Consider the following 22,173-nt stretch of genomic DNA (forward strand, 5'->3'; position numbering starts at 1 on the left):
TAACTCATTTCCAGTTTAGTCAATTGCTACTTTAACCTCCAAAGGACAATCATTCAATTCCCATGTGGTTTCTTATTCCTATCCTGTAATAAAGTGGTTAGCACTGCTGCCTCACAGCGCCAGGGACCTGGGTTCAATTCCCGCCTCAGGCGACTGACTGTGTGGAGTTTGCACATTCTCCCCGTGTCTGCGTGGGTTTCCTCCGGGTGCTCCAGTTTCCTCCCACAGTCCAAAGATGTGCGGGTCAGGTGAATTGACCATGCTAAATTGCCTGTAGTGTTAGGTAAGGGGTATATGTAGGGGTATGGGTGGGTTGCACTTCAGCGGGTCGGTGTGGACTTGTTGGGCCGAAGGGCCTGTTTCCACACTGTAAGTAATCTAATCTAAAAAAAAGTTAAGGAGACCCATTCTCAGCAACGTGAAGACAATAAAATGGAATTTTGGGAGTTGACCATTATCCATGTTGTGATCTTCGTTTAACACACTAATGTAGAGAGCTATCCCCTTCCACAAGGTCTTATTTCATGTTGCTTGTCAGAGAAATGCTAAACCTACTCCTAATTTATAATAACAATATCTTGCATTTGTAGGTAAACACACAAGGGCACTTCCTGAGAGTATCATCGGTGGTAAAAGTTGACACCTAATCAAAGGAGGAGATAACAGGACTGGGGACTAAATGCTTGGTCAGAAAGGTAGGTTTAAATGAGTCTCATAAGAGGACGAGACTCCAGGCTTTGTGACTTGACAACTCAAATACATTCCTGGCTTGCATTCCATGTTTGACTTTCCATAAACTTGAGGTCATGCAAAATGTGACTACCCACATCCTTATTCTTACTATGTCCCATTCACCCTTACTCACTCATCCATACCATCTCCCAGCCAAATGATGCTTTAGTTTTAAACTTCTGAAACTTGTTTTGAAATCCCTCCATGTCTCACTCCTCCCTATTTCATCCAGCCCCCACTATCCTCTGTGATATCTGCATTCATTGCAATTCTGGCCACTTGAGCATCCCTGTCTATAATCACTTCCCTATCAGTGACTGTGTCACTGCTATTCTGAGCTTTGGAATATCCTCCCTGCCTCACATTCCTATTTAAGGCATTCTTTAAAATTCTATTTCTTTGACCAAGGTTTTAACCATAAATCCAATTGCACTTCATTTGATGACCTTTGTCAAAGTTCTGATGAAAGTACATAATTCTGAAAGTTAACTTTATTTCTTTCTCCACAGTTGCTGCCAAACTATTGCTTATATCCAAGAATTATCTGTTTTTATCTTTGTTCATAGAATGGGTCCATAATGATCCCTATTATGGTCTCCTTAAGACAAGAAATTCACAGTATCCAAAGATACCACCAGATGGTAGAAACTTATTTACTGTGAGTTAAAGCAACTTCATATACATAGGAACAGGAGTAGGCCATTCAGCCCCTCAAGCCTGTTCCACCATTCAATAAGATCAGGGCTGATCTGTAGCCTAACGCCATATTTACAGAGAATAACTCAGGGGCTGCAAACATGATGAGGCCTTCCTTCAGGCTGAAACATCTACAGATTCCCTTTCTCCAATTTTGTGCTTCAGATAACATTGATGGCCTTTCTAAACTCCTTCAACAAACTTGATGGCAAGAGTACACCAATTAACATTGATATAACCATATTTGGTCCTTGCACTGATTAATTGGAATGTTTTAAACTAAAATTTATAAATCTTAGGGTAGCTTTTTCCACTAGAAACTCATTGGTATAGTCAGTTTCTAAGGATATTAGCAATAGATTTGCAACTATTGTTGAGAATCATATTTGTGAGTTACTCTTCATAAAGAATTAAGTTTAAAGCATTTTCCAAAAGATTTGCTTGGTTTAATTTGTGGTCAGCCACATTTGGAACATCTTTGCTAATAACAGTATTCCTTCAGTGTATTGTCTGAAAAGAAACTCTGATTTTGAATGTAATACAGAAAAGCTGCAGCTGCATGAATTCACTGGACCTCCAAGAAATCTCGCACATGAATTCTCATCCCTCATTGTCAAACCTGATGAAGCTAAATACCATTAATGTCCCTTCAGGTACACAATAAACTTGCCATACTTACCACTCCCTATGCACTACCAAAACAATTCGCAGGATTAGAATTCACCTGACAAAGGAGCAATGCTTCAAAAGCCTGGGACATCTGACAATCAAAGTGACAGTCTCAATTAGTACATACATTTTCAAATGTTACATAGTGTAACTAGGAGTGTTGTGGCATAGTGGTAGTGTTCCTATCTCTAGGCTAGAATTTCAGGTTCAAGTCCCACCTCCTTGAAAATGTGTCATAATTTTTCTGAACAGCCTGACTAACATAACTAAATTGTTCTTTCCAATTTTCTCTCTGGGGTCAATCTCATAGGGTGAAACCTCAAATGAGCCTAGTCAGACATTTGATTTCTGAGCTCCTTAAAACTGAATTAAAATTCTAAAAAAAGTCTAATTGCATGTGGGCTGTGAATTCACATTTTGTTACATTATGGAGTTCAAAACTAAGGAGCATATTTTTAAGGTGAGAAGAGAAAGATTTAAAAAGGACATGAGAGGCAACTTTTTACAGAGGATGGCATATGTGTGGAATGAAACATCAGAGGAAGTGATGGATGCAGGTACAGTTATATCATTTAAAAAGCATTTGAATAAACACCATGAAAAGGAAAAGTTTGGAGGAATTTCGTCAAATGCAGGCAGGTGGGACTAGTTTAGTTTGGGAACATAGTTGGCATGGACTAGTTGGACTTGAACGGTCTGTTTCCATGCTGTATGGCTCTATTTGTCCAGGCCTCTGGAGCCAATGAAAATAATTGCTAAACTGCAATGAGAGATAATAACGTGCTGTTGCTGCCAGATCAGCAGAGGTAAGCTGTTCCTAAGCCAGAAATTTTCTTTAATCCAGCTGGGAATGAATTTATGAAAGAATTCTATTGGCCGTTATCCCAGGCTATGCTGCTTCTGGGAATCTGAGACTACCAGGAAGTTATGACATCAGCTCCAACCACAGTGAAGGCCTTTCAGGTGCAGGAATGGCATTCTCACTGCAGTTCCATAGGGCCCCGATGGTGAAATGGGGAAGCAAGACCAAATAAACATTGAACATCAGCAAGAACTGGCGCCTGCTGCAAATATGACGGTATGTCTATTGAAAGCTGCCATTAAGTTGACACGGCCAACAACTTGAACAGTAATAGAGAGACAAATCAGCAGCGACAGGCAAAACGACAGGGTTTAATTCTCACAGAACACTGGTTTAATTTGATTTATTTATTATTGTCCCATGTACCTAGGTATAGTGAAATGTTGTGTTTTGCATGTAGTACAGGTAGATTATACCATACAAAGTGCATTAGGGTCATAGAACAGAGTGTGAAATGCAATGGCTGTAGAGAAGGTACACAAAGTGTGAGATCAACATGAAATTTGAAAGGTGCATTCATATGTCTAATGACAGCAGTGAAGAAGCTGTTCCTGAATCTGTTGGTCTGTGTGTTTAAGCTTTTGTATCTTCTGTCTGACAGAAGAGGTTGGAAGAAATTATAACCAGGGTGGGAGGAGTGTTTAATTATGTTGGCTGCCATCCTGAAGCAACAGGAAGTGTAGATGGAGTAAATGGTGGAAGGTTGGTTTGCATGATGGACTTGGCTGTGTTCACAACTCTCTGGTGTTTCTTATGGTCCTGTGCAGAGAGGTTACCATACCAAGCCATGATGCATTCAGATAGAATGCTTTCTATGATGCATCTATAAAAATTTGGTCAGAGTCTTTACAGAGCTGGGTAACCAACTCTTCATGAAATAAAACAAAGGGCACATGATCAGAGGAAGGAGTGAGGTGGGTGGGTGGGGAGGGCCAATGGGCATGAGCTTTGAGGGAGGTGGTTGTGGTGTTGGAGGCAGGAGTGGTGAGGTGAGATCGTAATTCCTCCTAGTGGTCAGGCTTAACTCCCTTCAGTTGCTTCATCAATACCCTCTCCCCCATCAAACAGTCAGAATGAAGGATGTTGACATTGTTCAGTATTCAGCAAATATCAAATCTCTCTCTGTTCATGTGCAGCAAGATTCAGGCAACCTTTGAGCTTGGACTAATAAGACGCAAGTGACTCAAGCCCCAGGCAATGACCATTCCCAGCAAGAGAAAATCTAATTATTTGCCCATGACATTTAATGGCATTACCATCACTTAATCCCCCACCAACAGTACCATGAGGGTTACCATTGATCAGAAACTGTACCAGGTATATATGAATCTATTAACATACAAAATAGGTGCAGGAGAAGGCCACACATCCCTTGTATCTGCCTGACTATTCAATAAGATAATGACTTGAGGTGAATGGATTCCACTTTCAGAACCCCCTGTTGCCACTCATGGAACTCGGAGGTCAATGTAACAACACAAACATTACAGGGAATGTTGGTCAGGATTGTGATGGAATCCTGTCCATTTGCCTGGATGAGTACAACTCTAACAACACTCAAGAAACTCAACACCATCCAGGACAAAGCAGTCGGCTTGTTTGACACCCCATCCGCATCATCACTGTCTGTGATTTTTGTGCGATTGCATCCAGGACTAGAAATGAAACAGGCTAAAAGGGACTTGATTGTCAGTAAACATTACTTTTTATTAAATGTTTTCTTCTATTATGGGACAGGACCTTACATGTGGCTTCTAAATAGACCTGTCTCCCAGTAGTTATGGTGAACACATGTAGTCATGAGTTCTTACATCAGTGATGGTGCAGCCTATCTTATTTTCATATTAACATTAACCTATTAAGCTGCACCATCCAATATCTTCAACATTCACTCTCTCCATCACTGACACACAGTGTGTGCCAGCTACAAGATGCACTGCAGAAACTCTCTAAGGCTTCTTCAACAGCACTTTCCAAACCTCAAGCCATTATTACCTAACAGGACAAGGGCAAAGCTTCATCTGAAAGTTCCCCTTTAAGCCACTCATCATCCTGACTTGGAAAGTTCCCCTTTAAGCCACTCATCATCCTGACTTGGAAATATATTGCTGTTCAGCTGGTGTCATTGGGTCAAAATCATAGAACTTCCTCCCTAACAGTATTGTGGGTGCATCTGGACTGGACCAGTTCAGAAGAGAGGTGAGCACCACCTTCTCAGGGGCCATGAGGGAAGTGGAATAACTGCTGGTCCAGCCAGGAGGCCTACATGCCTTGAATCTTTTTTTTTTAAATTTCTAAATGAGGAACAATTCCTTTAAAAACTGGGGCAGTTGGTCACTCTGTTACTGCACGTACTCCATTTCTCAGCAGACAGTGCCTTCAATGGAAGAAAATCCATTTGCCAGTGAAGAGGAAAGCTCACAGTAGAACTTCCTAATTACCTCTCCAAAAGCATGGCAAACCTATTCAGTGTGTTTGACATGTTGCCAGGGTTGGAGGGTTTGAGTAAAATGATAGAGGTGGATTAGGCTGAGGTTATTTCCTCTGAATTGTCAGGACTGAGGATTGACTTTCTAGAGGTTTATAAAATCATGAGGGGCATGGTTAGGATGAATGGCCAAGGTCTTTTTCGCAAGATAGGGAATCCAAAACTAAAGGGCATGGGTTTAAGGTGAGAGGGGAAAGATAAAAAAAAGGGACTGAAGAGGCAACTCTTTCATGCAGACAGTGGTACATGTATGGAATGAGTTGCCGGAGGAAGTGGTGGAGTCCGGTAAAATAACAACATTTAAAAGGCATTTGGATGGGTACATGAATAAGAAGGGTTTATAGGGACATGCTGACAAATGGGATTAGGATAATTTAGGATATCTGGTCAGCATGAATGAGTTGGTGATGGTCTGATTCTATGAATATAGTGATAGGAAAAATAAATATTAACTTAACAGAGGTGAGGGATGATCTACAGAAGAAAGTGGTTTTTGATATTGTCCAGTTTTGCTCATTTCTTGAAGAAACACATTTACTGTGTTTTGCACAGTAGCTCTGAGTTCAGAAACGGATCAGTTGCTGCGTCCAAAACTGCAGCATGACTGTGTGTGAAAGCACTGTCCTTATACTCACATGCCATCTACTGTTCAACAGCAGTCTGACACACAAACCTCACTGCATGGTTAGGAAGATTGATTTCCCAGTGCCAACACGGAGCTCTATTGACTGGTAATATCTACAAAGGCTCCCTTTTTATGTAAAACTCTTTTTCATATTCATCAAGGCAAAGGACCTTGAGCTGGAAAATTTCATTCAGCCATGGAGGTGGCCACAATAATAACCTGCATTTTTACGCAATAACCAAACCAAGAAAAGGATGTTCATCAAAACTGGTTCTGGTTCTGAGTAATGGTAACTGGACCTGAAAAGTTAACCCTGATTTCTCTTCACAGATGCTGCTAGACCTCCTGAGCTTTTACAGCAATTCCTGTTTTTGTTTCTGATTTCCAGCATCTGCATTTCTTTCAGTTCCTAATTGCTTCTTGAGTCCTGGAACTATTTCCAGACATAAAAGACCACGAGCGTCACATACAGGCCAGACCAGATAAGGTAAGGGATCTAGCAAACCAGATAACTGATAATATTCCTTAGTCACCATTGGACAAGTTTTTCTATTAATTGCATATTTTAGTGAACTCCAATTTCACTATACCCCTTGGTGGGATTCCAGCCCAGACCTAAGCCTAATGGTATGGATTATTAGCCTAATGATATTACTATTATTTTATCACCTTCCCAGCATGACCTTGCCACTCTCAGTGCTTCCTCCATGTGTTGCTGAACATGGAGGAATACTGCTTCATCCTCTGAGGGGAAGGGGGTGATGGTATTGACAGTGAGTTGCAATCAGCAGAATTGTGTAATGTGATACCATGAGGTTTCATGGGCAGCAGAGTGAATGTCCATGACTTCCAGGCAATTGCTTCCTGATTCTATACCACTATTCTGCTAACGCTGCGGGGTCTGTACTGTCAGTGGAACAGTCCGTACACAGGAATTGTGATGGTGGTGATTGGGACTTTGTCTGTAAGATATTATTCCATAAGTATGACTTTAGCGGGGGATAGGGGGGAGGGAGGGGATGGTATTGCTTGACTAGTTTGTCAGACAGCTGTCCCAATTTTGGCTTGCCCCTCCAGATGTTAACTAAGAGGACTTTGCAGGATTGACAGGCTGTTTCTGTCATTTTTTTTCTGATTCGATCACCCGCAGTTCTTTTGGTTTTTGTTTTCTGTTTCTGCTGTTGTCTTTTCTGTCAATGAGACGATGACAGCCATGTGGGCGGCACGATGGCACAGTGGTTAGCACTGCTGCCTCACAGCGCCAGAGACCCGGGTTCAATTCCAGCCTCAGGTGACTGACTGTGTGGAGTTTGCACGTTCTCCCCGTGTCTGCGTGGGTTTCCTCCGGGTGCTCCGGTTTCCTCCCAGAGTCCAAACATGTGCGGGTCAGGTGAATTGGCCATGCTAAATTGCCCGTACTGTTAGGTAAGGGGTAAATGTAGGGGTATAGGTGGGTTGCGCTTCGGCGGGTCGGTGTGGACTTGTTGGGCCGAAGGGCCTGTTTCCACACTATAAGTAATCTAATCTAATCTAATATGCCAGGTTGAACAATTAGAGTAAGAGAGAGCAGACTAACATCAGGGGAATGGATGATGCATGGGGGGGGGGGGGGGGAAGTAGAGAGGGTTCAGGATGGAATTGTACACAGCATGGGATAGCACTCACTGAAGATACCAGTTATTAATAGTTACCAGTTAGCTTACTTCTGTAAGATGCCGGTAGGATAGGACGCTCCAGCTGGAGCCCAGCCACTCCAACCATTTTTTTTCTTTTCCTCTCCCTCTTTTGTGGTTTTACTTCTCCTCTTCTGCCTTCTCTGACACTTGACCTGGGACACCTGGCCCTGACCTCCAACCCATGGCCTCCGAAGTAGGTTCAGCGGCCCAGAGGAGGGACGCCAATGACCAGTGGCCTGAAGCGGGGCAGCCAGCAACCAGCGACCTGATGCAGAGGGATAATGGCCTAGTGAGGAGCGTGGTGACATCCAATGGTCAGAACACGTGGAGGCCCCCTGCACTGGTCTGCTGTGGAGACCCCTTCTTGAGAGACTGCAATGTTTGTCTTTTTGACTTTGTTTCTTGTCTTTCTGACCTATAGGTATACTGTGTATAGCTTTAATGTAACTTGCTTTTTCACTTTTCTATTCTGTAACTAAGGACTGTATCTAAGTACCTTTGTACTTAAGATGACACCCTGTGTTGGTGTCATTGTTAAACTGTAACTAGCCTTGTAACTGAAGAATCTGTACCTCATTACCATTGTACCTAAGATGGCACTGTAAGTGGCAACTTATAAACTTTTCACTGTACTCAGTTGAGTACATGTGAACAATAATGCAAATTCAATTCAATTCAGTTATCTGCAATAAAATCATGACAAACAGGCAGCCAAAAGCTGTGCAGGTGGAGTGTGACAATCCAGTTGTAAGTGACATTGTGAAAGTTTACTTCACGTGTGGATGGAAGTGGGTAGTGAGTGGTGAGAAGATGGCTTTGTGTGGATCGTGGAATAGAGGGGCCATGTGAGATGGAAAACACCAGTGGAATTGCTGTGAACTGGTTAATATGACAGTGGGGGAAGGATAGAAGGTCACTTCAAGCAACTAAGAGAGGTAAGTTGAATTGAAATAGAGATGAAATCACCATGATTAGATGCGGAATCAGTCAGATCAAAAATACAAGAATGGGAACAATTCTATTATGGCAATTCACCATTATACCAATGTGGCAAATGGGCCATACCTCAGTATAATTCTCAGCATCCAGTCTCAAACAGTGTTGAAATCTGTGTGGGGGATATAGGTAAAGCAGTGTTACTTCTACAATCATAATTGCTTATGCAAGGTAAATGAACTCACACTAGTGTTTAATTGTTTCAGCCAAGAGCTGAGTTAACAAGAATGAAAACTATGTGAAGGAAATATATAATTGTTTTTGTATTAGCTAAAATGTGCATACAAGAATTAAATGTGCCTGCAAACAATGGTAGATGTTACAGACAAATAGATAAAGTGCTATAAGGGGAGGGGGTGTAGGTTAAGCTAGGTATGTTTGTACAAACAGTAGTTATAAACATCTGTTTCCCACTTCTGCAAAGACAAAAAAGACCATAATCAAGAGGTCATAAGGCTCAGTATGGGCAAAGAATGGAAGGAAATATTGCTTTAGCAAGCAAGGAAGCAGCTGGCAGTGGAGGAAGATATATAACAATGGACTACAGCAGGATGTGGTGAAATGGCCAAGTGGGACATACGTTTTGTTATGCACAAGGCCGGATGAGGCCAGAGATAAACAGCCAGACTTAGAGTAGTGGGAGATGTAAACAGGGGAGGAGCAAGGGGAGGAGGGAAAGAGAAATGAATTGTATATAAGATACGTACTTGCTAAACGCTGTATGTCTATTTTAGACACCACGCTTGCAAGCGTAAGATAAATGATACTGCTGCTTCAGATCTTGTCTCGGACTGAAATTATTGAAGTGAGTGGGTTCTATTTCTCACATGTGACACTTGGTCTTGGATTGCGGTTTCTTCTGGAAATATCACACTTAAAAGGGCACTTCTTACTAAACTGGTATTTCATCAATAAATATTTTCTACCTCAGTTATTGCTAAAATTCAGAAACATTGGCAACATATACAACAGTCCATATTCTCACAATAGTTCCTCTGATGTGTTAGCAGCACCAAGATAATGGGAAGTGTGAAAATTCTGAATATAAACATACTTTTCAAATGAAACAAGGATTGTTTGATTAAATCAAGCTGAGAATTTGTCCTCCTAGATGAAGGTTGGGGGTCAGCTCTGCAATTGGGCAGTTTCATGCACGTGTCGGTGTTGGACTGTGGTGGACACATTTTTTAAAAATCAGGTTACAGTCCAACAGGTTTATTTGGAAGCACTAGCATCCAGAGCGCTGCTTGTACATTAGGTGGTTGTGGAGTAAGATCATAAGACACAAAGACACAGAATTTATAGTAAAAGTTCATAGTATCATGCAACTGAAATGACATATTAAATAGACAGAGATCGCTGTTAAGTCTTTCATCTTTTAGAATGGGTTAAGAGTTTCAGTTCATTAATATGTGAATTCCAAAACTTCTTTCAAGTCACATTCTCAGATAACTTAAGGTTTTATTAAAAAAAGTGACATCTCAGCTCAGACAATGTATTAAAGGTGTGAGGCTAGAGTCTGTAACCCAATCTTCAGCCAGACTGGTTGATGATTCTACTCCGCAGCTACCTTATGAAGGAAAGCTAGTGCTTCCAAATCGATCTGTTGTACTATAACGTGGTGTTATGTGATTTTTAAGTTTCATTGGTAGACGGGGGCAGCATGATGGCTCAGTGGTTAGCACTGCTGCCTCGCAGCACTAGGGACTTGGGTTTGATTAGATTTCCTACAGTGCGGAAACAGGCCCTTCGGCCAAACAAGTCCACACTGACCCTCCGAAGAGTAACCCACCCAGACCCATTTCCCTCTGACTAATGCACCTAGCACTATGGGCAATTTAGCATGGCCAATTCACCTGACCTGCACATCTTTGGACTGTGGGAGGAAACCGGAGCACCCGGAGGAAACCCACACAGACACAGGGAGAATGGTTTGATTCCAGCCTTGAGCAACTGCCTGTGGGGCGTTTGCATATTCTGTGTCTGTGTGAGTTCCCTCTGGGTGCTCTAGTTTCCCCCCACAATGCAAAGATGTGCAGGTTAGGTGAATCAGCCATGCTAAGATGCCCATAGCGTTCAGGGTAAATATAGGGTAGGAGAATGCAACTAGGTGGGTTACTCTTCAGAGGGTCGGTGTGAATTTGTAGGGCTGAAGGGCCTGTTTCCATACTGTAGGGAATCTTGTCTAAGCTGAGTGTACCCAGATTGCACTCTGGGCGTTGTAGTTGTTTCCCTGTTGACTACAGCGCAGGCACAGAACTACAACTCCCATAAAGCATGGCGACAAGCCCGCCGAATGATCGATATTGCTGGAGGCCAATCAACGTGCGCAATTGCGAGGGGCGTGGTATGGTTCCACCAATGGAAAGAGGCTAAGGGCGGGCTTTGATGCTCGCTGCTGCGCCTGAGGCTGTTGGTTTCTCGAGTCCAGGGTTTGTCGTCGTCGATACCCGTCAGGAGATCATGAAGGGGAGTAACCTCCTCCTGTTAGTGTGTCTGCTGGTGCTCTTGGTGTTGTCTGAATCCTCCAAGGTAAGACCCTGATGCAGTCCAGGTTGTAGTCTCCATCTCCTTGAAGGTGGTGGTCAGAGAGAGAGAGGGCCTCCATTCCACAGGCTCAGGTACAATATACTTATTGTACATTATATACAATACACTAGGGCCGAGGGCAGCTATCCTACACTGTATCAGTACTGGGCCAGTATAGGCTTTCAGATTCTACCTGTACATTTACATTGTCAATACCTGTGTATGTGTTATATCTCCTCTGTGTGAGTGAGGTATCTAACTACAAGGCTCAGCTGAACATCAGAATCTGCATCACAGGCTACATCAGAGTTTGAAATCAAGACCATCTGAAAGCTGTTCTCAAATGCATGGCAAAATACAACCTTGGGCAGACCCAAATGGGCAATTCTCTGTCATCAACCAATTTGATAACAGCGTTAAATACTTTCAGGACAGGTGCATGTGGCACAAAGCCAATGCCAGCATCTTATTTATAGCTGAGTTGCACAACATGGAAACTGGCCCTTCAGTCCAACTTGTCCGTGCTGACCAGATATCCTAAATTAATCTAATCCCATTTGTCAGCACTTGGCCCATATCCCTGTAAACCCTTACTATTCACATACCCATCCAGATGCCTTTCAGATGTACCAGCCTGCTTCCTCTGGCAGCTCATTCCATACAAGCACCACTCTATGCATGAAAAAATTGCCCCTTAGATCCCTTTTATATCTTTTCTCTCTCAGGGGTCTAGGGTGTAGGTTTGATATCCAGACGTTTTATTACCTGGCTAGGTAACATCATCAGTGGTGACCTCCAAGTGAAGAAAGCTGTTGTCTCCTGCTTTCCATGTATATGTTTGTCCTGGATGGGGTTCCTGGGGTTTGGGGGTGATGTCATTTCCTGTTTGTTTTCTGAGGGGTTGATAAATGGTATGTAGATCTCTGTGTTTGTTTATGGCGTTGTGGTTGGAGTGCCAGGCCTCTAGGAATTCTCTGACATGTCTTTGCTTAGCCTGTCCCAGGATAGATGTGTTGTCCCAGTCGAAATGGTGGTTTTTTTCATCCGTGTGTAGGGCTACGAGGGAGAGAGGGTCGTGTCTTTTTTTATATATCTTTCCTCTCTCACTTTAAACCTATGCCTTCTAGTTTTGGAGTCCCTATCCTGGGGAAAATAACTCACCTTGGCTATTCACCCTATCATGTCTCTCATGATTTTATAAATCCCTATAAAATCAGCCCTCAGCGTCTCATGCTCCCAAAAAAAAGCAACCACAGCTCCCACTATGCTCAAAGCCGTTAACCCTGGCAGCATCCTTGTAAACCTTTTCTCAATTTTCTTCTCAAGTTTAACATCATCTTTCCTATGGGAGACCAGAATTCAATGTAGTATTCCAAAAGCAGCTTAACCAATGCCCTGTACAGCTGCAACCTGACATTACAATTCCTACAGAATCGAAGAGTGTGGTGCTGGAAAAGCACAGCCAGTCAGGCAGCATCCAAGGAGCAGAACACTCAACATTTTGAGCAACAGCCCTTCATCAGGAATGAGGCTTATGGCCCAAGGGGAAAGGTAAATGGGAGAGGGGTGGGCTATAGGGAAGATAGCTGGGAATACAACAGGTAGGTGATGGCAGATCGGTGGGAAGGAAGATGGACAGGTAGTACAGTTCAAGGGGGCGGTGCTGAGTTGGAAGGTTGGATTTGAGATAAAGTGGGGAGAGGGGAAACAAGGAAACTGGTGAAATCCACATTGATTCCATGTAGATGCAGGGTCTCACAGCAGAAGATGAGGTGTTCTTCCTCCAGGCATCTCGGGTGATTAAGGGTTGACCGTGGAGGAGGCCCAGGTCTTGCATGTCCTTGGTGGAGTGGGAGGGAGGGAGGGGTAGATAGTGTTCTGCCACCAGGTGGTGGGTTGTTTAGTGCATTCCAGATCCAGCCTTCCAATTCGGCACTGCCCTCTTGAACTGTTCTACCTGTCCATCTTCCTTTCCACCTATCTGGCCCCACTCTCCTCTCTGATCTATCTCCTTCACCCCCACCTTCATCTACCTATCTCATTCCCAACTCCCTTTCCTCCAGCCCCACCCTCACTCCCATTTACCTCTCGGTTCCTTTGGTCCACAAGCCTCATTCCTGATGAAGAGCTTCTGCTCGAAATGTCGACTCTCGTGCTCCTCGGATGCTTACTGACCTGCCGTGCTTTTCCAGCGTCGCACTCTTTGATTTTGGTCTCTAGCATCTACCATCCTCACTTTCTCCATCAAATTCCTATATTCAATACTCTGGCCAATGAAGGCAAGCATGCCAAATGCTGCCTTCGCAACCTTGTCTATTTGTGACTCCACCTTCAAGGACCTGTGAACCAGCACCCCCAAGGTCTCTTTGTTTGGCAACATTTCCTATGACTCTACCATTAAATGTATAAGTCATGCCTTAAAATTGCTTTATCAAAATACAATACCTAACATTTATCTAAATTAAGCTCCATCTGCCACTCCTCAGTCCATTGACCCATCTGAGTAAGGACCTGTTGTATTCTGAGGTGACCTCCTGTGCACTGTCCACTGCACTGTCACTCCCTCTACATCATCAATTTTGGTGTCTTCTCCAAACTTACTAATTATACCATTTATCGAAACGGCAAAAGCATTGGCTCCATACAAAGGATTTCCAAGCAGCACAGTGACTCAGAGTATATGATAGGAGGTACGCTGGCTCAGTGGTTAACACTGCTGCTTCACCACACCAAAAACCCATGTTTGATTCCACGTTCGGGTGACTGTAGCGTTTGCACATTCTCCCCATGTCTGCGTGGAAATGCTGCAGGTGCTCCAGTTTCCTCCCACAGTTCAAAGATATGCCAGTCAGATGAAGTGGCCATGCTAAACTGCCCATTGACCATAGGAAATGCAGGGTTACAGAGATGGAGTAGTGAGGTGGGTCTGGATGGGATGCTCTTCGGAAAATTGGTGTGGATTTGTTGGGCTGAATGGCCTGTTTCCACATTTAGTGATTCTATGATTTGCAGTCAGTTATGTAAATCAATACTGGGCTGAATGTCTCATGCACTGTCATAAAACTACACGTTTTTTTTCTTTTATTTGCTAAACTGTCATCCATAAATGTGGTGGGAGAATTTTTTTAAAAACTTGTAAATGTAATCTTGGTTCAATTTCATAACATTGTTGCCTTGGACTCCCAAGTTCCTTTCTCAGCCTTAAGTACAAAAATCAAGGCTGACATTCTGGTGCAGGACTGAGGGAATGCTGAGCTATTAGAGGTGCCTTATGTTAAACCAATTCCATTGCCTATTCAGTTGAATATAAAATATCCCATAGTACTGTTTTGTGGAAGAGCAGGAGAGTTAACCTTGGTGTCTTGGCCAATATTTGTTCCTGAATTAGCATCACAGAAACAGATTGTCTGACTGTTGTCATATTGATTTTGTTTTGAGTTTGTGTGTTGGACAGATCGTAAATTAGCTGTTAAGTTACCGACATTACAACATTTCAAAAGTTGCTTATAAGATGTTTAGGTATCCAGTGTTCATTGTGCATCTTATTCTATAAGACCATAAGACATAGGAGTGGAAGTAAGGCCATTGGGCCCATCGAGTCCAATCCACCATTCAATCATGGCTGATGGGCATTTCAACTCCACTTACCAGCATTCTCCCCGTAGCCCTTAATTCCTTGTGACACCAAGAATTTATCAATTTCGGTCTTGAAGACATTTAGCATCCCGGCCTCCACTGCACTCTGCGGCAATGAATTCCATAGGTCCACCACTCTCTGGCTGAAGAAATGTCTCTGCATTTCTGTTATGAATTGACCCCCTCTAATTCTAAGGCTGTGCCCACGGGTCCTAGTCTCCTCGCCTAACGGAAGCAATTTCTTAGCGTCCACCCTTGCCAAGCCATGTATTACTCGTAAGTTTCTATTAGATCTCCCCTTAACCTTCTAAACTCCAATGAATACAATCCCAGGATCCTCAGCTGTACCTTGTATGTTAGACCTGCCATTCCAGGGATCATCCGTGTGAATCTCCGCTGGACACGCTCCAGTGCCAATATGTCCCTCCTGAGGTGTGGGGTCCAAAACTGAACACAATACTCCAAATGGGGCCTAACCAGAGCTTTATAAAGGCCCAGTGACACATTGCTGCTTTTACATTCCAACCCTCTTGGGATAAATTGTGTATTGTATCATATGCCAGTTTGTGCACGTATATAAAGCAAGGTGTTTATGGCTCAGATTTTTAAGTTACTGGCAAAGTGATGGTACTAAGATACCATCAAAGGAAGGTGCCCAGAAAATCTACCAGGCTCTCCACCACAGACTTACACTTTTCTGGCATTGGTTACATTTTGGCACCAGCCACAGATAATCTCTATATTCCACTGGATTGATACCATCTAGCAGCCCAATTTCAGAAAGTAAACCAGGAAGTAACAATAAATTCTGCAGAATCTTTACCATGGGCAAGTGACTCTTCACAATCATTAAAATTAGTTTTTCAGGGCCAGTGAGGTTGTTTTAGATGTAATTACTGTTTTAATATTACACGTCTGTCAAAAAACAATTTTTTTCAAGCTTTCTACAATGGGATTGATAGCATAATATAAAGAAGTTCAAGCCAGGTCAATCATTTCTTACTGAGATCAAGTTGCAAGGGCTTAAACGGTGCACCATGCAAAGAATCACTGACAGCAGCTTCTGGATTTGTGTATTTACTTGTGCATGCATAGACAGCATAAATTACTCTGTGTTTCACAGGGTAAGTCTAGGTGTGTGCATGAACATAGGGGACCTTGAAATGAAATTAACACAAAATGCTAACAACACGTAGCTGATCCATCAACATCTTCTGAAAAATATAGTTTTAATAATTTTAGTGGGCAGCCTGTACATCTCATCACTGGACCTCTGGTTGCCCTGATTGTACTTCTGATATCAATTTTCTCATTCACATCCTCACCTCCAGCAGATAATGTTGATACCTTAAAACCAACACAATTCTCTCCTATGCTGGTCAATTTCCCACTCTCTCGCCTTATTCCTGGTAAATCCTCTCTTTCCTAGGTGATTGACCCCTTTATCATGAGATTGTCACCTCCCATTCTCGACCATGCTGCCAAGAGAAACACGTTTCTGAGCATTTACTTTCAAATCCTCCTAAGACTTTTCTGAATGTCAGTGTATTGGAACTGCAATAGCTAAGTCTCATTCTATTCAGTCTTTTCTCATCAAGTCAGTCCTGAAATGACAGATAGCAATCAAGTGAATCTTTGGCCCCTCTCTGACAAATAAATCTTTTCTTAGGCAAAAAAAACTCTACAGTGTTTCAGGTATGGTCTCACTGAAATTCTATATAAATGTACCAACACATCCTTACTCTTAACACATCAACTTATTTGCATTAAAGGCTAACTCATTATTTCCTTGTCTAAATGCTTTATCACATGATGTGCAAGAAAACCCAAATAATCATAAATACCAACAGTTATTTATGATTGCAGAAACCCATTTTGTATTAAATCTGCTTTTCTGTTCTTCCTATCAAGGCAGACAACTACATAATGTATAATTTCAATCCCTTTGTGTGGATAATCTTAAAAGAAAGTTGAACACCATCAATGGAATTCTAATATTTTCATATTTATACCCTAGTTGAATGGTAGTGGAATTCTCATCTGACCATTATCTCTCTGTAAGACTTTTATTGTGTTTAAATTTTGTGCGTCAGGCACAGTTCTAACACAGGAAAATATGTTTGAAAATACTTCATTGTCTGTTACATATGCTGGTGTACCCAAAGTGAAATGTTCCATACAAATGCAGTTGATTTTCCAGTATTCCTCCCTCTCTGATGTGTCATTCGTTTTAATTTTAGCCCCTAAAATACAGAGGGATAATAGACAGATTCATGTGCACAGCAGACAGGATTTTTTTTTCTCTCTGCATTCTCAAACTGATTGAATGAAATTAGCACAGAAGGCAGTGCAGACTATTGTGCCTCTGGTCCTCTGAAGGACCATTTCTCCTACTGTCTCTTTCCTGACTTCTCCCCATAGATCTGCAGTTTATTACTTTTCAGTGAATACCCTCTTGAAAGCTTTGATTGAATCTGCCTCCACCATGCAACCAGTTAATAAATTCCAGGTGTTGAGTACTTGCTCTGTAAAAAAAAATTTCTTTTTATCTCTGTCTCTTTTGCAGTTATATTCTAATAATGACCTCTAGTTCTCGATCCTTCAAGTCAATGAAAATAGCTTCTCCTTGTACCCTTTGTGCAGACCCCTCTATTTTAAACATCTCCTTTCAACCTTTGCTTCGAATTGAAAGGTCATATCTCTACAGGCTCCAGGGATGAGGAAATTTTGATTTTATTTTTGCACCTTCTCTCATACCTTTACATTCTTCCTGAAGTGTGGGGCCCCTATCTGATCAAATCCAGGATACCGTATGCTTTACTAACCACACACTCCTGGCACCTTCAGTGATTTATGTACATGCTTAGCTATGTCAGTCTGCTCTGGTTCACTCTTTAGATTAGTATGCCTCATTTAGTATTGATTTTGGTCATATCAAACTAGAAACACAATCATTTCACACTTGCATTTGGATGTGAAAATAGAAGACATGGTTAGTAAGTTTGCAGATACCACCAAAATTGGAGGTATAATTTTGTACATCAGTGTACAATGGGATCTTGATCAGATGGGCCGAAGGGCCAAGAAGTGGGAGATAGTTCTTAGTTTAGATAAATGTGAGGTGCTGCATTTTGGAAAGTCGAATCAGGGCAGGATGGAGGCTCAGCGATTAGTATTGTGGCCTGACAGCACCAGGGACTCGGGTTCGCTTCCAGCCTTGGACGATGTCTGTGTGAAATTTGCACATTTTCCCCTTATCTCCGTGGGTTTTTTCTGGGAGCTCTGTTTTCTTCCCACAGTCTAAAGATGTTCAGGGTACATGAATTGGCTGTGCTAAATTGCCCATAGTGTTCAGAGATGTGTAGGTTAGATGCATTAATCAGGGGTAAATTTAGGGTAGGAGCATTGGTCTACGTGGCTTACTCTTTGGAGGTTAGGTGTGGACTTGTTGAGCTGAAAGGCCTGTTTCCACACTGTAGGGATTCTAAATTCTAAATTGTTCCAGGACTTTTAATGGTAAGGTCCTGAGGAGTGTTGCTGAAGTTAGAGACCTTGGAGTGCAAGTTCATCCTGCCTCGAAAGTGGAATTGCAGGTAGCTACAATAGTGAAGGTGTATAGTGTGCTTGCCTTTACTGGTCGGTGCGTTGATTATAGGAGTTGGAAGGTCGTATTACAGCTGTACAGGTCATTAGTTACGCCACTTTTGAAATATTGCATGCACTTCCGGTCTCCTTGCTATAGCAATGCTGTTGTGAAACTTGAAAGGGTTCAGAAGAGATTCACAAGGGTGTTACCAGGATTGGAGGATTTGAGCGAGAGGGAGAAGCTGAATAGGTTGGGGCTAGTTTCCCTGGAGTGTCGGAGGCTGTGCGGTGACCTTCTAGAGGTTTATAAAATCATGAGGGACATGCTCAGGATGAACAGGCAATGTCTTTTCTCCAGGGTAGGCAAGCCCAAAACTAAAAGGCAGTGTTTAACGTAAGAGGGCAAGAATTTAAATGGGCAACTTTTTCACACAGAAGGTGGTGCAAGTGTGCAATGAGCTGCCAGAGGGAGTGGTGGAGGTGGGTACAATAATAACATTTTAAAATGCATCTAGATGGTATATGAATATGCAAGTTTAGAGGGAGAGGGGCCAAATGCTGGCAAATTGGACTAGATTAATATAGATATCTGGTCAGCTTGGGTGAGTTGGACAGAAGGGTCATCTGTTTTCATGTTGTACAACTCTGACTCTTATGACTGCATCAGTAATTTCCACTTCAACTCCGCTAAGAATTATGTGAATGAACCAAATTGCACCCATTCATACTATGTCAAAAATTTGACTGTTATTATGTTTGTCTTAATCATGACTTGAGTTATCCTCAACATATCTGATTTATAAGACTGATTTGACTGTTATTTATAAGGAGTAAGTGGTTAAGGAAGCAAGTAACTCACTAAAAAGAAAAAAAATGGGTTATTGGTTCTAAATTCTTCATCAGAACCATGTCCAATTTCAAAACACTTACTTTATTTATGTTTGAGTCCTCATCAAAAGTACTTATTTGTGTTAACCTCCATGCTGATGTTTCTCCCTATTTATGTATTTCAACATCTTGCCTTATTCTCTTTCTCTCTCTTCCCCTGTCACTCTGTAATGATGCACATTCTATTTTAAATATGCAACAAATTCTATTTATAATATCCAAATTTTGGACCTACGTGATTTTCTTTAAACTTCGGTTTTGGTCTTTGTGCTGCTTAGTTGCTTTGTCATCTTGCTTTAGAGTCAATAAGGGCGGGTTTACTCAAAGCACGTAATCCTTCGGACTTACTTTGTAGTATCAGAGAATGTAACCGTGTATCTTTAAACTCTATTGATAGAAAGAGGGGATTCTTAACTAATTTCTGACTGTTTCTCTAGAGCTCTGCAGATGTGCGATGCAAGTGCATCTGTCCACCATACAGAAACTTGACAGGCCACATTTACAACCAAAATGTCTCCCAGAAAGACTGGTAAGCTGTGATCCTAATATGTCAGTAGTTTTGTATTTCTAAGAGGAATAAGCTTTTTTTTTAAGTACAGCAACTTGCTGCAATGATGTTGGGTTATATTTTGCTTTGATTTCAAGGGATTTAGGGATTTTCACTGTTACTATGTGGGTTTGTTTCAATCCGTAAGAACTGAAAATTAGTTCTAAGCTGTTTATCAAAAATGCCCAGTAATACATGAGAGTTTTCATTAAGGTGTTCCTTTGAACAATGTAATCAGGAAATTGAAATTAACAACTGTTTAGTCCTCTTCTCTGATGGTCCAGATTGCTTTACCTGAAGTTCCAATCAATGCATAAGCTAGTCTGTTGGTCTCCCACCTGGACCTACTGATCAGACATTGCTGCAGACATCAAGTATGACTTCAGTGGCTAAAAATAGCCTCTAAAGTTGACTTCCATCCAATGAAAACTAAAATTGCTCCCACCTGCAAATGGAGACTGTGATCTGAACCGGGGGAGGAAGCAAGCAGGTGAAAGCTTTAAAGCTTCTGATAGGTTTGGAAAAGCATCAGTATAAAAACAAAATACTGCCTCTGCTGGAAATCTGAAACAAGAACTCCAAATTCGAGATACTCAGCAGGTCAAACATTGGGCCTCCGCCTGAAACACAAAAACAGATTCTGCCAGAACTTCCAAGTGTTTTTTCCCTTTTATTTGGGATGATATTTGATGAAGTGGAGCAAGACGTAGAATGAAAGGTTTAAACAAAAGCAGATTAAATAGAGAAGTCGAACAGGAGGGCCCATTCAATCAGTATTTTTGTTTCAAATTGAGTTTTGAGTGTTTATTCCCATTCAATGTATAGTACAGTACATGAAATTCTGCACTCTGGGAACCGTCCTTTTACAGCTGGGAAGACGATCCACTTATCAGTGTAAATAAACTTGTTGACTTCAGAATATCATTACAACCAGGTTCATGGTACAGGCTGAAACTTCAGATAATGTCATGGTATTAGTCTATTACTGAAGTAGCTTTTAAATGAATTATTGCAAAACAACTCATTAGATAAGGCATTGCAAAAGTATAGAAACTAATTTTATTGGTTCACTTTTATTTAAAACCCATCTTTCAAATATTTCCGATGAGTATTCCTGTCTGACCCAGTCTGGCTGTTTTTGTTTCTTCGGCCATACCTCTCCAAGATGCTGCTAGAACACAGTGGGGTTGTGGGTTTAGGCATCAATCTAAAACCAAAACTAATGTTATGGTTTGGAAAGCTTCAGGGACCTGCAGGGCTCATGAGACCATAAGACATAGGACCAGAAATTTAGCCATTCACCCCATTGAGTCTGCTCTGCCATTCAGTCAAGGCTGGTAAGTTTTTCAACCTTGTTCTCCTGCTTTCTCCCTGTAACCCTCGATCCCCTTGATACTCTTGAGTGTGTACCTACCTATCTATCTCCATCTTAAATATACTCAATGAGCTGGCCTCCACAACCTTCTGTGGCAATGAATTCTATAGATTCACCACTCTCTGGCTGAAGAAGTTTCTCCTTATCTCTGTTATAGAATCAGAGTTATAGAGATATACAGCATGAAAACAGACCCTTCGGTCCAATCCATCCATGCCAACCAGATATCCCAATCCATTCTAGTCCCACCTGCCAGCACCCGGCCCATATCCCTCTAAACCCTTCCTATTCATATACCCATCCAAATGCCTCTTAAATGTTGCAATTGTACCAGCCTCCACCACATCCTCTGGCAGCTCATTCCATACACGTACCACCCTCTGTGTGAATAAGTTGCCCCGTAGGTCTCTTTTATATCTTTCCCCTCTCGCCCTAAACCTATGCTCTCTAGTTCTGGTCGCCACCACCCCAGAGTAAAGACTTTGCCTATTTACCCTATCCATGCCCCTCATATCTTAAAAAATCTTCCCTTTACTCTAAAGCTGTGCCCTCGAGGCCTAGTCTCTTTTACAATGAATACATCTGACCAACATCTTCCCTGTCCAGGCCATTCAGAGCTGTTTCAGTTTGATCCCTCTTCACCCTTCTAATCGCCATCAAGTATAGACCCAAAGTCCTCAAATGTACCTATAAATTAACCTTTTCATTCCTGGGACCATTCTCATGAACCACCTCTGAACACCCTCCAGGTGCATCCTTCCTGAGATATGGGGACCAAAACTACACATGATACTCCAAATGTGATCTGACCAGAGCCTTATTGAGCCTCAGAAATACATCCCTGCTTTTATATTCAAGTCCTCTCAAAA

The 22,173-nt window shown here is 42.1% G+C and overlaps 1 protein-coding gene across 1 annotated transcript in view; it reads left to right on the forward strand.

Annotated features, from left to right (window-relative positions):
* Positions 1 to 11,153: 11,153 nt before the first annotated feature.
* Positions 11,154 to 22,173, forward strand: part of tmem9 (transmembrane protein 9) — a 93,139-nt gene continuing 82,119 nt past the window's right edge. Inside the window, exons 1-2 of the mRNA XM_060845589.1 lie at positions 11,154 to 11,276; positions 19,820 to 19,911. Coding sequence (XP_060701572.1) covers positions 11,208 to 11,276; positions 19,820 to 19,911 — 161 coding nt within the window. The 5' untranslated portion in view covers positions 11,154 to 11,207. The remainder of the gene's footprint in view (positions 11,277 to 19,819; positions 19,912 to 22,173) is intronic.

Source organism: Hemiscyllium ocellatum, chromosome 26, assembly GCF_020745735.1.
Source record: "Hemiscyllium ocellatum isolate sHemOce1 chromosome 26, sHemOce1.pat.X.cur, whole genome shotgun sequence".
NCBI classification, from domain to species: domain Eukaryota; kingdom Metazoa; phylum Chordata; class Chondrichthyes; order Orectolobiformes; family Hemiscylliidae; genus Hemiscyllium; species Hemiscyllium ocellatum.